This window comes from Brachionichthys hirsutus, chromosome 23 (genome assembly GCF_040956055.1).
Source record: "Brachionichthys hirsutus isolate HB-005 chromosome 23, CSIRO-AGI_Bhir_v1, whole genome shotgun sequence".
NCBI classification, from domain to species: Eukaryota; Metazoa; Chordata; class Actinopteri; order Lophiiformes; family Brachionichthyidae; genus Brachionichthys; species Brachionichthys hirsutus.
In genome coordinates, this window is record NC_090919.1 from 2636945 (window position 1) to 2650560 (window position 13616).

The window sequence follows — 13616 nt, forward strand, 5'->3', positions numbered from 1 at the left end:
GGGCCCGCATTGGGCATCAAGGTTCCAGAGGGGAAATGATGATGATGATGATGTTTCAGAAGATGCACCAGAGGCGTTTTACGTTCGTTGAACTTGTTATGCAGTTGAAACTTTCGGCGAAAAGCTTTCGTCGTGTTTTAGAAACGCCGTTCTCGTCGTCATACGCTGTCGTTGCGATGGATTAAAACGTCGGTTGCCGTGTTTGCGCGGCTTTTTTCCACGAGACGTTCATTCGCAGGCCCGACCAGAGTCGTTTTGTCGTTCCGATTTATTGTCGACTACAAAAGCGGTTGTCGTCTTTTGTGGCAGCTGTGTAACAAAACGAGAGCTAGCGGGTTTCTCGGGCTAGGCTAACCTTGGAACCTCACGAGCTGCCAACCCACAACGTTGTGCAAAAGTGCTTGAGCAATAACTGTTGTCGCTAAAGCCCCAAGTGTTAATAAAGACAGTTATGACACCAGATTTGTGTTTATTGTACGTTTGTTTTTGGTCTAATGCATTTTTTTTTTTTTTTTTTTACCTTTCAGTTTATAACCTGAAAAAGAGGGAAACAAAATCACGCATTTTACAGATACAAATTTAGCAGAAACAAAAAAAAGCTTAATTTAACTCCATTTTAAGGACGCAGACGACAGTCACTCCGCTGCCCGACTACGATTAAATAAATGCCTCTGTCGGCGCCGTCAGTTCCAGGTTGCGGCGTCCTCCGCTCTCTGTGGCTGCCAAAACTCTGCCCCTTCGATAACGCGACGGATCACGGAGGCGGAGGTGATCAGGAGGTGTCCGGCAGCTTGTAGGAGGGCGGAGGCCACACGTAGCACTTCTCTAAACAGAGAGAGAAAGGGCGATAAATGCATTTTAACCTCTGGCACCTTCTCATACAACACATTCGTAACGACCCCCCCCCCCCGGCCCCTCACCCTCCTCACCTGAGAACTTTCTTGGGTCCCAGACACTGAAAGTTGGCGCTCACAGAGTAAAGGCCCTGAAATGTGGCCTTTACGCTCAGCGAGCCAAACACGTCCTTCGGGCTTATCTTGTAAAGGTCGAAGGTCACGCGGGCTATGTCTCTGCCGGTCCGAGGCTTGCCGTGGTCTTGAGATCTGGCCACAACCGAACCCTTTTTGGGAGCAGAGAGAGGCGTCGCAACGCAGGCGGAATCGACGCGGCGAGCGTTTGAGGCTACATCGTGAAATGGCAATTTGGTTTTTTCCATCGTGTCAGGACATTACCGGCTGCGGCGTCCATGTCTGCCCCGGCTGCAGGGCCATGAACGTGGCGTTGTCGGGCAGCGTCATGAGGAACTCATCGGAGTCTACCTCCGTTCCGTCTTCCTCACAAACCAGAGACACCGCGGAGAAGGACAGCAGCAAAGCCTGGCAAACCTGCAGCACAGATTCAAGCCGCTCCGCATTAAGGCTTCCTCTTGTACTTAAACGTTTTCTTTTTCCTCGCTTCCTCCCACCTTCTCCTTCAGCTCCTCCAGGGTCCCGGCTGCGACGCCCTTCCTGCCCGCCCTGTCGTGGCAACATACTCTGAAGGGGCGCCGTGGCGGAGACCACACTCGCCTGCTTACAGATCTGTGTCAACAGACCAGGACATTATAAAGTATTTCATGTTTTTGATCCTCTGGGGGGGTCTCTGCCGGCAGACATTTTGACTTGCCGAATAACTTCATTATTTGTAACCTTTTGTAACTTTATTTGTTTACGCTTCTACCATTCTGGAAATTACACATTGCTTTCAGAGTTAATAATTAAAGTCTAGCCTACATTTATTTGGACGCTCCATCAGCCACACGGTGTTGCTTGGTCTGCTGGCATCACGAAGAAAACAATAAAACGAATCCTATTTCAACACTAATTCTTCACTTACTTGATAAAAGAAGATGTGGTGTCCATATTTGCCAGTCTTCTCCTTTCTGTATTACTTTTTCCCTTTCCTTGTGGGATAAATTCTAATGTATTGTTAGCCCAGCTCGCGTCTGACCCAGCAGCTGGACTTTGCTCCAAATACTGAGATAACTTTGATACAGAACAGCAAGAGAGCAAAGATCGTCTGGAATATATGTTTATGCGTCTGTAAGACGTCATCTCTTTATCTGACAAGCCTAATATTATTACCTTTATAGCCTTTTTTTTAAATCAGAACATTATGCTTTTAAATTAACAACGGATATAAATGACAAACGTTTTTTTTTCCTTTAAGAATTATGACCACAATGTCAAGGCTACTGAGAAATTGCCATAGAAGTATTTTAAAATGTAAATGACACATTTTAGTGACACATGGTGTATGTTTCGACGGTACGACTGAATATTAGGGCCACACTAAGAACAAATATACATTTCTTAGTGTGGCCCTAATACTCCGTCGTAGTATGTCGCCTATATACTCTGTTTTAATATAAATTAAAATGTCAGTAATTATTCATAATTTTATTTTTATTTTGTAAAAAAAAGGCGGAAGCATCTTTCGGATCTTTACGTCATATCCTCAAAAAAAAATGACTTTCGGTGCGCTTCTTAAAAATAGTTCACGGCGCGGGCGGGCGGGGTTTCAATTCGAAGCGGTGTTTTTAAAGGAAAGGCTACAAGCACCGCCAATTTTAGCGCACCCAAATATTTTAGCCGATTTATAGTATCCCAGCAAAGGCGGGAGGATGATAAACATAAGTTTCGCTCCGTCTTATAGCAGACAAGCAGTCCTTTTATTAGGCGACGTGTCGCTTTAGATATCAGCGTAAGTTATCGAACACCATCGAGAGAGGATTTTTCACAATAAAGTAAGTTTTGGCAAACTACAGTTTGAAGCGAACACTTGGCCGTAAGCTAGCATCGCTTCCCGGACATCAAGCTTCATTTCAACTTTGCGTCTTTAGCCGAGTTCGGCTGACTTCGTGGAATGGCAACGAGAAAACCCGAAGACGACGGTAAACATGGCTGTGATTCCTTAAAAAAAAACTACGTAAAAGTTTTAATTATTATGACAGTTTCAACTGAAGCGCTGTTTTTTTGTGTACGTCGCGTCCCCGGCACAGGCGCCAGCCTTCCGTTCGCCGCTCTGCAGCTGCTGGCTCCGCCCGTGCGGCTGGTGTCCGCGGCGCTGTGGAAGGTTATCAAGCGGAGGGACGTGATGCGGTACGGGGTCGTGGAGGAGTTCGTGACGTCAGCCTGCGAGACCGTTCCGGGGCTGCTCACCCTGAGACACCAGGGGAAGCTGGCGCTGGGGCTGAGAGGACGGGTGAGGTCAGGGGTCAGAGGTCAGGGTTTCATCTTGTTGGATTTATAGTTTCCTTTTTATGCCTCAGTATTAAAGTCCTGTTTTTTTTTTAATTATTCATATGCACAATAATAAACAAAAATATATAATCATGATACAAAAAGGCAATTAATTGTGCAGGAGAGGAAAATAAATCCTCCCCTCTAGTACAAACTAACTAAACAGAATCAACCAATAAAAAAGAGGTGGAAAAAAAAGCTGAAAAGGGAAAGAAACAAGGAAAAAAAACCAACAAACAGAGTGAGTGAAAGAAAGAAAGGGAACAAAAAACAAGAACAAAGATCATACAAATGACAAATTAATTTCACATACTAGACATGATTTTCCTGAGTGGTTTTTCTCGTGTTCTTTCAGTTGATTCTGGAGCTGTGCTCTAATCGGGCGGATGGAAACGCGGTTCTGACTCATCTCGAGAGGATCCGCGCTCCCGCCGTCCAGTCGCTGTCCTCTGCTGCTTCAGTGGTAAATTCGATTTGTTTTCCAAAATCCCCATTCTAACATAGCAATCCATCAACTGTGATACCAAAGAGAGGGTTTACCTTTTAACCAGTAAGATGAACCAATAATAATCATTGGATCGGAAGCATTTTTGGTAAACGTTTCCTCTTTTTTTTGTTTTTTTTCTGCCATTCTCTCTCCCAGAAGAGGGATTTAAAAGTCCAGAAGACGGTGGAAAGCTTCCACCTGCTGGTTCGGACACTGCTAGCAGACCCGGCGGAGCGAGAGCAGTTCTTTAAGGTGAGTTCTACTTCATGTTTTTTTTTTTTTCTTTTTTTAGTACATTGTGATCTTACCCCGTGTTCTTCCAGGAGGAGTTTCCTGTGGAATACGGCCCAAAGTTTGACCAGGAACTGGAGAAGCTGCTGTGGGAGTTTCTGATCCGAGTGGACCAGTTTCTTCCCGCTCCCAACCTGGCTCAGGTAGAAAGAAGGCTGAAAATCTCGGTGAAGAAAATATTGTCGTTTTTAATCTAACTGCTAATTTCCTCATTTATCCTCAGACTGTGTCGTGGCTCAGCGAGACCCCCTCCGTTCTGGAGGAATGTGCCCGGGCGGCGACCCAACCCCAACTCCTGAAGGTGCTGCTTCAGCACGAGACCTGCCTGGGCCACCTGGAGGCGGCAGGTAGGAATGGAAACCCGTCTGCTAAGAACGACAAGAGGCCTTTTTATGCACGGCCCGATTCATCCTCAAGTTGTTCCGTTCCTTTTTCAGCGTCCCTCCCTCCGAATATGGGCGACTCCATCCTGACTTCGCTTTCTCTGCCACCCTCTGGGAGACGACCGACGGATAGGACGCAGAAAAAAGACGCAGCGTTTCTCTCGCCTGCTTTCGGGACGGTATCCAACGAGGACGTGTCGGTTCTGCCTCCTGCCGGGGAAAAGAGAGAGAACCCGAGATCTGCTAAACGATCTGAAGACGACGGCGCGAACGAGGGCGGAGGGGAAAGAACCGGCGTCGCCAAACGCAAGCAACCCGACGGATGCGAATCCGATGAAGAGGAAGACGTGCCGGGCAACGCCAGGTCCGGGAAGAAGAAGAGGAGGAGTAAGAGTTTGAGGAACGGCTCGATTACGATCGGTCAGGCTGCAGATGGAGCAAAGAGCCCAGACTCTGACCCGGCGATCCTGGAAACCCGGCGGGGTGCGATTACCGTTTCCCGTCTGGACAAACGGCCCGAAGTCGCTGTTAAAAGAAGGTCGGAGACTTCGACTCGGAGGAGAGACAGAGCTGCAAAATCCTCACGTGTGGAAGAGCAGAATGAGAGGAACCGACCTCAGAAGCCCGACTCGGATAAACCCGGCCCGGATGACAAAGAGTAAGACGCATGGGGGGGGGATTCAGGCCTCGAGTTCCACTGTCATTTTGAATTTGACATTTTATTGCCAGATCTCTGCGGTTACACGTCAGAACCAGACGTAAGCGGACGCATTTTAATGTCAAATAGTTGTGTGTATACTTTAACCTAGTAGCAGTTTTCTTCTATTGTTCATGTTTTAAGCTTTACAAATCCAATAAAAGATGCTGTAGTTGTGTTTTTGTTGTTTTATTCTTTTCCACGTCTGAGATAAAAGCGATTCTCATCCTTTTAGAACTCCAGGTCCTATTGAAGTGAACATTTAGTTCAATTGCTGCCTTGGAATTGTAAAAAAAAAAAGTAGCTCAGAGAGCGGCCGAGTTGCCGTCCGCCACTTCCTGAATCTGTCATTTATTTATTTAACTTTGTCCTTTCTGTTTGACAGAAATGATCCCACGATCCCGAGCGCGAGCGGCTTTCCGTCGCAGCAGCACGGCGGTACAGGTGATTAACTGAAAAATCTAAATGGGGGGGGGGTAAATAAAAAAGATGGAAAAAGTGTGTTTTTATGTTCTTCAGCTATTTTTGACTTTTCGTTTTAGAAGCTGAAGACTACGTAGCGGATTCTGAGGACGAGGCGACGAAGAACTTCAAAGACAGGGTATGTTTAATGCCTCCCTCCTCCTCAAGGGACCCCCCCCCCAAAAAACAAACAAACATATAACTAAGTTATGTGCAAGAAAAAGTCATTCAGAATCCTTCAGTCGTACATCTTTAATGCATTGTCAGCGTTTTCTAACCGGCCGTGTCTTCATCAGCTGTTTGTAAGACGCTACATCAGGACCAAACACGGCACCTACGTTCCCACTCTGAGGGAATACTGGAAACCCGGGAAGACGCGACAGCATCTGTTATCTGCCAACTGCAAACACAGATGAAGAAACGGGTTTACCCTTCCAAAAAAAAAAAAAAACATCCAGTTGAAAAATCATGTCGAAAATCTTTTCATAGAAAATATCAGTGGCATATATATAATTTTTTTAACCTGCAATGAATTAAATGCTCTGTTAATAAAGTTTTTTTTTTTTACATTACAATCCTTGTTTGAGATTAATTTGTCATTTAATGAATGTTACAATGTTAAAGAGGCTCTTAATTTACTTCTGCCATACAAAATGCATCAAAATGGAATACCAGCCTCGGGGAAAACCCAAATCTCAGAGGTTCAGAGTCGGCTGGCCAACCCTCCAGAGGCTACAATGGTCTCGCCGGTGATGTAGGAAGCATCCTCGGAGCACAAGAAGGCGACCACGCTCCCAATTTCCTCCGTCTCTCCGGCCCTGAAGGGAAGAAGTACTGAAATGAGACCCTGTTCTGCCACAGTCATTACAATAGTCAGTCTTTACCTTTTAATGCTGAGCTGCTTTTTAAATTCATCCATGGAGTCTTCATTTTGCCATATCTGAGTAAATTAAATTTAAAAAAAAAGCTTAGCAAACAGAGCAGCCAGATATTAGAAATACAGGGTCTGGAAGAGTTTTTTTCTCCTCACGGCAGAGCTGAAGCGGGTTTTGATGACTCCGGGGGCCACGCCGTTAACCCTTATATTGCTGGGAGCCAGCTCGGGGGCCAGAACCTTGGTCAGACCCAGCAGCGCCGACTTACTCACGCTGTAAGGACCCAGGCCCTGCAGAGGTAGACGCAGCGGCATCGGCCCAATTCTTTTAAACGGATTCATAAGATTTTAAATCCGTGATGGAGTACTCGAGTACATATTTAGCACTAAAAACCTTAAAACAAAGAGTCGAGCATTCAAATATCTATTTTCATTCAAAAAAATGATGCATAAAGGAGAAAGAAATGAAATACACATTGGAACAAATAGTACACGGTCCTGGCTCATGCTCTGACCTGGATCGGCTGGTATCCGGCAATGGAGGACACAAACACGATATTTCCTCCTCTAAAAAAGACACGGATAACGTCATTTATAATTAAGTACACTCTGGACAGTTGTTTATCGTCGAGCGCCTTCTTCCCAGCTGAATGTTGAATCGTCAGCCGGCTACTCACCCCCTCTTCACCATATGTGGCACGACCAGTTTGGTCATGAGGAAGGCTGCTTTCACATTTATAGACAGAATCTACAATACGGACAAAATATCGTCATTATTATAAAAAATGATCCCTGAATTAAAATGAATGACAGGCGGGGCGGGGGGGCGATACACGTCCATTTTGTTTCATTCTTTAATGACATTTGCTTCGTCTCTTTGCTTGCGTCGTGCGCACCTTGTCCCAGATTTCCTCCGTGGAGTCCATAGTGTTGCCAAAGAAAGGGTTGACTGCTGCGTTGGACACCAGGATATCGACCCCCCCACACTGGTCCAGGGTCTTTACCCCCCCCCAAAAAAAAAAACACAGAATGAGATATGTGCACCTACCAACCCGTAGAGCTGTGGCTGCCAACAGCAACAAAAAAAAAGACATTCACCAGCTGAAGCAGCCTCTCCCGGTCCTCCGCCTTGCCGATGTTGCAGGTGGTCCCGGTCACCCCGATGTCCTGACTCTGCAGCAGCGCCACGGCTCGGTCCACGTTGGCCCGTTTTCGACTGCTCACCACCACGTGGGCGCCTCTCTTCCCCAGGGCCTGCGCCGCGGCGAGACCGATTCTGTTTCACACGATGGCACAAGCGTACATCTCGCATGTTTATTTGTGTCGCTGGGAAATCGTGTGAACAGATTTAGGCAATAAATGTCTTTTAAATCTCACCCATCTGTGGAGGCGGTGACGATGGCCACCTTCCCAGCGAAGGTGCTTTGAGACGTGCTCATCTCTCGAACGGGATTGGTCCGAAGGCACCCGAGGACACGCCTCCACATCACCTGCTGACAAGCGTAGCAGGAAATACAGGAGGCTTTCTCACAAAGGTCACGTGGGACTATCATGGCACCATATGGTTGCATAAGCTGAATGTTGAGATCTACATAACGATCAATATTCGATCAGTAACGAAGACAAATGATTTGCGACTTGATCGGTGGTGCAAAAAAAAAAAAAAAAAAGCCTACAACTTTATGCAAGTTTATGCTGTACAATTATCTACATTGTCTACGTCACAAACGTCAACTTGCAAATAATAATGTGAGAATAATGCAGCGTCATCTTACCCGACAGCTTCAGGCAACGCTAAACCTCAAGTTTGCAACAGACGTCGGATTTATGTCGCTTTTGAACTATGGTCGCCGACGTTCCGGTCAAATCAGTATTTTCCGGTTTGGATATTCCGCTGTCAAAATAAAAGCGGCTAAAGAGTACACCGTTCTTCCATTTAATTTTACGACCACGACATACGCAATAATAACAATATAATTAATTTATATGTTCATTATTTACTTTACTGACCGACACTGGTGCATTTTCTACACGAATACCTTATTTTGCTGCAAACTTTAAAAAAAAAAATCTAAATTACGAGGTCCCTAAATTGAGCCAATCACAGACGGACAGTGTACCACAATTGCGTACAACAACATTCCTAGTTCCTACTATTTCAAATTTGCTCATTCAAATCGAAATAATGTAAATATTTACAGAATCTACTATGGCAACGCTTTGACCCGCCCCACCCCTAAATGACGTCAACCCCACGGGCAGCCACGACCAGAACGTCGAGCGCGTAATGTTCGACGTCATCATACCGAGCCAATCAAAGGTAAGAGTAAAGGACAGGCTGTGTCCTCGCCATAGTAGGAGAAAAGACGCAACCCTTTAAGGAGGCGGAGATAATTTTGTTGTCATCGCCTTGTCTGATTGAACGCTTTACGGTCGCGGATTTTCACGCATGTAAAAAAAAAAAAAGTGATGTTCCTCCGATACGAAAAGCAAGGTAATCATCATTATTGTGCAACTGATACGTTAAAGGGAAGCAACAAAAAAAATATTCGGTTTCACCCGGCGGAGGCGCCATTGTTGCTTTGAACGTAATTTGAGCGTTAGCAGTGAAAGGGAATTAACATTAACCTAGCGTTAGCCTAGCTAACGCCGTCGAGCTCGTGCTACAACATAGTTACTACAACATAGTTAATGTTGCTACACGCGACGAAATAGCCAACTCTGCCGTCGTTGTATAGCTAATTTTATAGTGTTTCATTCGACAGCTAGTTGGCATCGTCGCTAAGCTAACGTCAGTTCTCTCTGAACGGACTGATTTGAACGCAACGTTCCTGGGCGTGGAAAAGGACAGGGACAGGTGTGACCCGCTGCGCTGTCTCGCAGGCTTCGTTTCGCACTCGTCTTTTTTTGCGGCGTGGGTTGAAAGTTGAGCTCGTAATCTCCATCGTTGTTGAATACATGCGTTGCGTGAAGCCTTTCTGCATCCATTACAGGATCCATCGTGACGGACGGACGGAGGCGTCCCAGACCGCGAGGGATGTGTCCGATCCAGACCCGGCCGGCTGTCTCTGGAGATCAACTCATCCCTGAAAAAAAAACAACAACAACAACACAACCGAGTTTAAATGGAAGACCCGCACAGGATTATTTGAGTTCTACGTTTTTCTGAGATCTAACTGTTTGACAATCTGAAAACAATGTCCGTCTCCGTGAGTAACAGTGATTCCCCTTTTCCTCTCATTCATTTCATTTGGAGAATCTCTCTCTCTCTCTCTCTCTCTCTCTTTCTCTCTCTCTCTCAACACATGCATGCTTTTTTTTGTCTCTTTTTTTTATTGACTGTCCTATTGCTGTTCCAATGGGGTCCCGCATGGCTCAGTGGAGCCTAAAGTTGTCCCGAGGGGGTTGGTTTGGAAAATGAAAGGGGGGGGGGCTGACTCTTTGGCTTTGGGTTGGCAATTAAGTCCTAAAGAGCTCGGGACAGATGTGCCTCTTGTCCCCCTCCTCCCCCTCCCCCATCATCTCCCTTATTACCATCAGGCCCTTGTGATCATTGACCCCCCCCCCCCCCCCCTCACTGAGCCCCTCTTTCTGCCCTGCCTCCTCATTATTGACACAGACTAGTTTGTCACGAGGCTTGGTTTTAGATTTTTGGTTTATTTGGGCTGCCCCCCCCCCCCCCCCCCCCCCCCCGTTCACTCCTATTCACTCCATTCAGCGGCTCCAAACAATCGACCTTTTGATGCTCCTGACTTGTTATTGCCGCGTCGCTCGACTTGTTTGTGGCGTGCAAATGCGAGGTCATCGATGAAGTCCTGTGTTTTCCCTCACGGCTTGTGTGTTCTTCGGTTAATGAATGAGCGGGCGTGCGTGCGTGTGTGTGTGTGTGTGTGTGTGTGTGTGTGTGTGTGTTTGTTGACTCCTACTCTCTACCCTGTTTCAGACCGTTTTGGCCAAGGCGCTGTTCGACAACGCGGCCGAGAGCCCGGAGGAGCTGGCGTTCCGTAAGGGAGACATCCTGATGGTTCTGGAACGGGAGCAGAGCGGCGGCCCGGGTTGGTGGCTCTGCTCCCTGCACGGCAGGCAAGGAATTGCCCCCGCCAACCGGCTGCGGCTCCTCCAGACTGCCCCGCCGCCGGGCTCCGTCGAGGACTCTGCCTACCCGTCGCCTGGTTCCCCGCCGACCCAGACCGCCGCCGAGGATACAGACGGCGTGTATTGCTCGCCGCCAGGTATCGGCGAGGGAAGCGGACTCGGGCTTTCCCCGAGACCCGGGGAGCTCCGCAGGGTTGAGGGTGGGCGTCCGCGTTCCCACTCCAGCACCGGCGTCCGGCCCAGACCCGACTGGGATCTTGGGTCGTCCGCTCGTCCGCGCTCGCCCTCTCTGAGAGGACGAGGCTCAGACATGACGGGGACACTTAGTCAGGTCCCGGCAGGTCCCGCGCCATCGGCTCGGCATGCCAGGCAGCCCGGCGCCCCCCTCCTGGCTTCAGGATCTGTGTACCGAGCCCCCTCCGGAGTCTCGCGGGCCGCAAATGAACCGGAGGACACGACGTATCTAGTCCCCCGAGAGACGCGAACTGGGCACTCGGACGACTGTTACTTGGTGCCCAAAGGGACGCTGCTTTCAGGCGAGGACGTCTACCAATCCCCGACAGCGGGAGCCCCCACTGCCTGCTCGAATGGACCCTTAAATGTCGGCGGTGCCCCCCAGCCCAAAGCGAACCAGGAAACTCCCGGGGTGTATCACACTCCCACCCCCGTGGGGGCGAGCCTTCCCCGGACCCACCAGCACCCGTCTCCGTTAACCCCTGCCCAAGCCTCTCCCAGACCTCTCCCCAAGGGGCCGCTTCCCAACCCCGTTGGACCCAGGAGCAAACCCGGCCTCGCCTGCCAGAGGGGGTCTCCGTTACTAGGAAGAGCCGGGAAGATCAGGGTTCCCGGGTCGCCGGGTTTCGCCCGCAAGCCTCCGCCGCCGGCGCCCCCGGTGAGGGGCGTCACCAAGAAAGAGTCGCAACTAGCGGCGGCGCCGCCGTCGACCGATTCTAGCTCTGCCCTTAAACCCGCGGCGCCGGTCCCTCCCGCCGCCTCGCAGGAAGACGGGGAGACGCGGAGCGCGACTCGGGGCAAGGAGGAGAAGACGAACGACGCGCCGAACGAGAAAGGAGAGAATCCGGATTATTCCGACGCCGTGGACGATCAGGTTTGTGACGGTTGGGACGGCCTCGCCGTTTGAACCGGCGCCCAAACCAGTTCTGTAATAATTGCGTGTTGCTTGCGCACGTTAATGCGTAATGAGAAAGAGGCAAATCTCAGTCTACCCTGCATTCAGAGTCGGGATTAGCGACTTCGTTGTCTTGGTGTAGGTGTACGATACCCCCCCCAGTGGCCGGTGGCAGCGTCCAGTCCTAACTAGCCTGGGGGACGACGGCGACGACGACGACGGCGACGGCATCTACGACACCCCTCGCAGTGTCCCGCCGCGAGCCGCCGCCGAGACGGAGGTAAAGACGCACCGAAGGTTTAGCTCCCGCGCTCTGATTGGGCAACCTGCAGGTTTGTGAAACGACTGTCAAACGCAGGATCCCCCCCGTTGTCACCGTTTCTTCCCACATTCCACCCCCCCCCCCCCCTCCCCGTGGAGACGAGGCCACACCTGTTTCTATCTGCTGTGGGGGGGGGGCTGTCTTTCTAGTCCCAATGCTGCTGCTATTTTCTTTCAGTCACGCCCATGTGTCAGGGCCAGACCACCGGCGCCCCCCCCCCCCCCCACCCCCCCTCAACTGGTCTCTCCTAATGTTACTCGAATATGTCTGCCAGCTGTTAGACTATATTTCCCCTTGCCAGCAGATTCTAATGCCCCCCCCCCCCTGTCAAAAGAGAAGGAATGTGCATCAGTTCGGCGGTTCGTACACAACGTTTGTGTTTTAAGCCTCGACAATTTCACCGAATGCAAAGAGTCCTCTTGAAAGTTCACTTTATCCACGCCGGTCCCGTGTTTTGAAACGCGTCCCCGTCTCCCCTCCCGTTCGCAGGTTTACGATGTCCCCGCCGTCATCCTGAACGTGTCCGCGTCGGACGAAGCGGATGACGACGTCTACAGCGTTCCCACGCTTCCGGGCGTGCCGCTGGGCGCGGGGGAGCCCGCTGCCGGTCTCTCTGGAGAGGACGCGGTTCGGGTCTATCGTAGCCCCGGACCCGGGACGCACGGCGGCGTCATCGGTGCTGACCGGGACTCCTCCGAGCCCGACGGCGGCATCTACGACATGCCCGCTCTGACCGCTGAAGTCCTCCCCCACTCGCTGTCGTCCTCCTCGACCTCGACTCGCCGCCTGTCCGCCTCCAGTAACGGTTCGGCCGACGTGCAGTGGAGAGCCTCGCTTTCCGGCCTCGTCCACTCGGTGCTCGCCGCGGCCTCGTGCTCGGCGTCCGCGCTGTCGTCCCGGGAACTGGCCGCCTCGCTGGCCGACATCCTGTCGACCTGGAAAGCCAATCATTCGGACGATCCTCCGCCTCCCCTTCAGCAGGCCTGGGCTCGGTTCTCGGACCTCCTGCCGGCGCTGTCCGCCGTTGGTAGCGCGCCCCCGTCTGAGGGGCTCTCGCTGCTGGTCCAGCGCTCCCTTGAGGAGAGCGCCCTCCTCTTGCAGGCTCAGGGCCGTCCCCGCCTGTCGTCTCAAGATTCCCTGTCCCGCAGGCCGCTGCCCGCGCTACCGGTGCCCGACGGGAAGTCCTCGGGGGGCGGGATGGGCTCCCGTAAAGGCAGCTGGATCCAAGAGAGACCTCTGCCCCCGACCCCCCAGCCCTCCTTCCCCTTGCCTCCCACTGCGTCGACTGTGACGCTGACGGTCGGCCCCGTCGCCCGAGAAGACGACCCAAGCAACGAGTACGCGGGGATCGGCTTGACGCCCATGCCTGCCCCGGTCCTGAACGGAGACAGTGTGGGGTACGTCAAACTGCAGGTCAGTTTTCATTCCTTTTTTATTCCCGTCACATCTTCTAGCACTTTGTTTTATGTCCTTCAACACAAAATGAGACGTGCCCGATTGTCCTCTCCTTCCTGCTAAAGGGTAAACCCGAGCCGCCTCTCGATGACGACGGACACACAATCGCGACGGACCCGTGGGTGAGGATCTCTCTCTCG

The 13616-nt window shown here is 50.6% G+C and overlaps 4 protein-coding genes across 6 annotated transcripts in view; 2 read left to right on the forward strand and 2 right to left on the reverse strand.

The window, feature by feature from the left end:
* Window positions 1–683: 683 nt before the first annotated feature.
* Window positions 684–1901, reverse strand: cideb (cell death inducing DFFA like effector b). The gene is made up of 5 exons (XM_068755644.1): window positions 1876–1901; window positions 1466–1580; window positions 1233–1385; window positions 930–1120; window positions 684–825 (listed from the first exon to the last, which is right to left on the reverse strand). The coding sequence occupies exons 1-5, from the start codon at window positions 1899–1901 to the stop codon at window positions 684–686; spliced, it is 627 nt and encodes a 208-aa protein (XP_068611745.1).
* A 1003-nt stretch (window positions 1902–2904) lies between these two features.
* On the forward strand, window positions 2905–6266 carry tinf2 (TERF1 (TRF1)-interacting nuclear factor 2). Its single transcript, XM_068756087.1, has 10 exons — window positions 2905–2932; window positions 3041–3243; window positions 3637–3744; window positions 3925–4020; window positions 4092–4202; window positions 4283–4406; window positions 4497–5100; window positions 5525–5583; window positions 5682–5740; window positions 5898–6266. The coding sequence occupies exons 1-10, from the start codon at window positions 2905–2907 to the stop codon at window positions 6015–6017; spliced, it is 1512 nt and encodes a 503-aa protein (XP_068612188.1). The 3' UTR covers window positions 6018–6266.
* dhrs4 (dehydrogenase/reductase (SDR family) member 4) lies at window positions 5862–8322 on the reverse strand. Of its 3 annotated transcripts, none has more exons than XM_068755641.1 (10): window positions 8251–8320; window positions 7853–7968; window positions 7574–7751; window positions 7372–7473; window positions 7153–7223; window positions 6991–7042; window positions 6632–6766; window positions 6486–6541; window positions 6274–6419; window positions 5862–6001 (listed from the first exon to the last, which is right to left on the reverse strand). In XM_068755641.1, exons 2-9 carry the CDS (start codon window positions 7960–7962, stop codon window positions 6305–6307), a joined length of 819 nt encoding a protein of 272 aa, XP_068611742.1. In that variant the 5' UTR covers window positions 7963–7968; window positions 8251–8320; the 3' UTR covers window positions 5862–6001; window positions 6274–6304. The 3 variants fall into 3 exon arrangements, with proteins under 3 accessions (XP_068611742.1, XP_068611743.1, XP_068611744.1); XM_068755642.1 differs by having other exon boundaries at window positions 7853–7965; window positions 8251–8272; XM_068755643.1 differs by having other exon boundaries at window positions 5864–6001; window positions 6278–6419; window positions 8251–8322.
* Window positions 8323–9672: 1350 nt separating this feature from the next.
* The window catches only part of efs (embryonal Fyn-associated substrate), a 4320-nt gene continuing 376 nt past the window's right edge, over window positions 9673–13616 (forward strand). The window contains exons 1-5 of the mRNA XM_068756088.1: window positions 9673–9684; window positions 10419–11678; window positions 11842–11979; window positions 12511–13434; window positions 13542–13598. Coding sequence (XP_068612189.1) covers window positions 9673–9684; window positions 10419–11678; window positions 11842–11979; window positions 12511–13434; window positions 13542–13598 — 2391 coding nt within the window. The remainder of the gene's footprint in view (window positions 9685–10418; window positions 11679–11841; window positions 11980–12510; window positions 13435–13541; window positions 13599–13616) is intronic.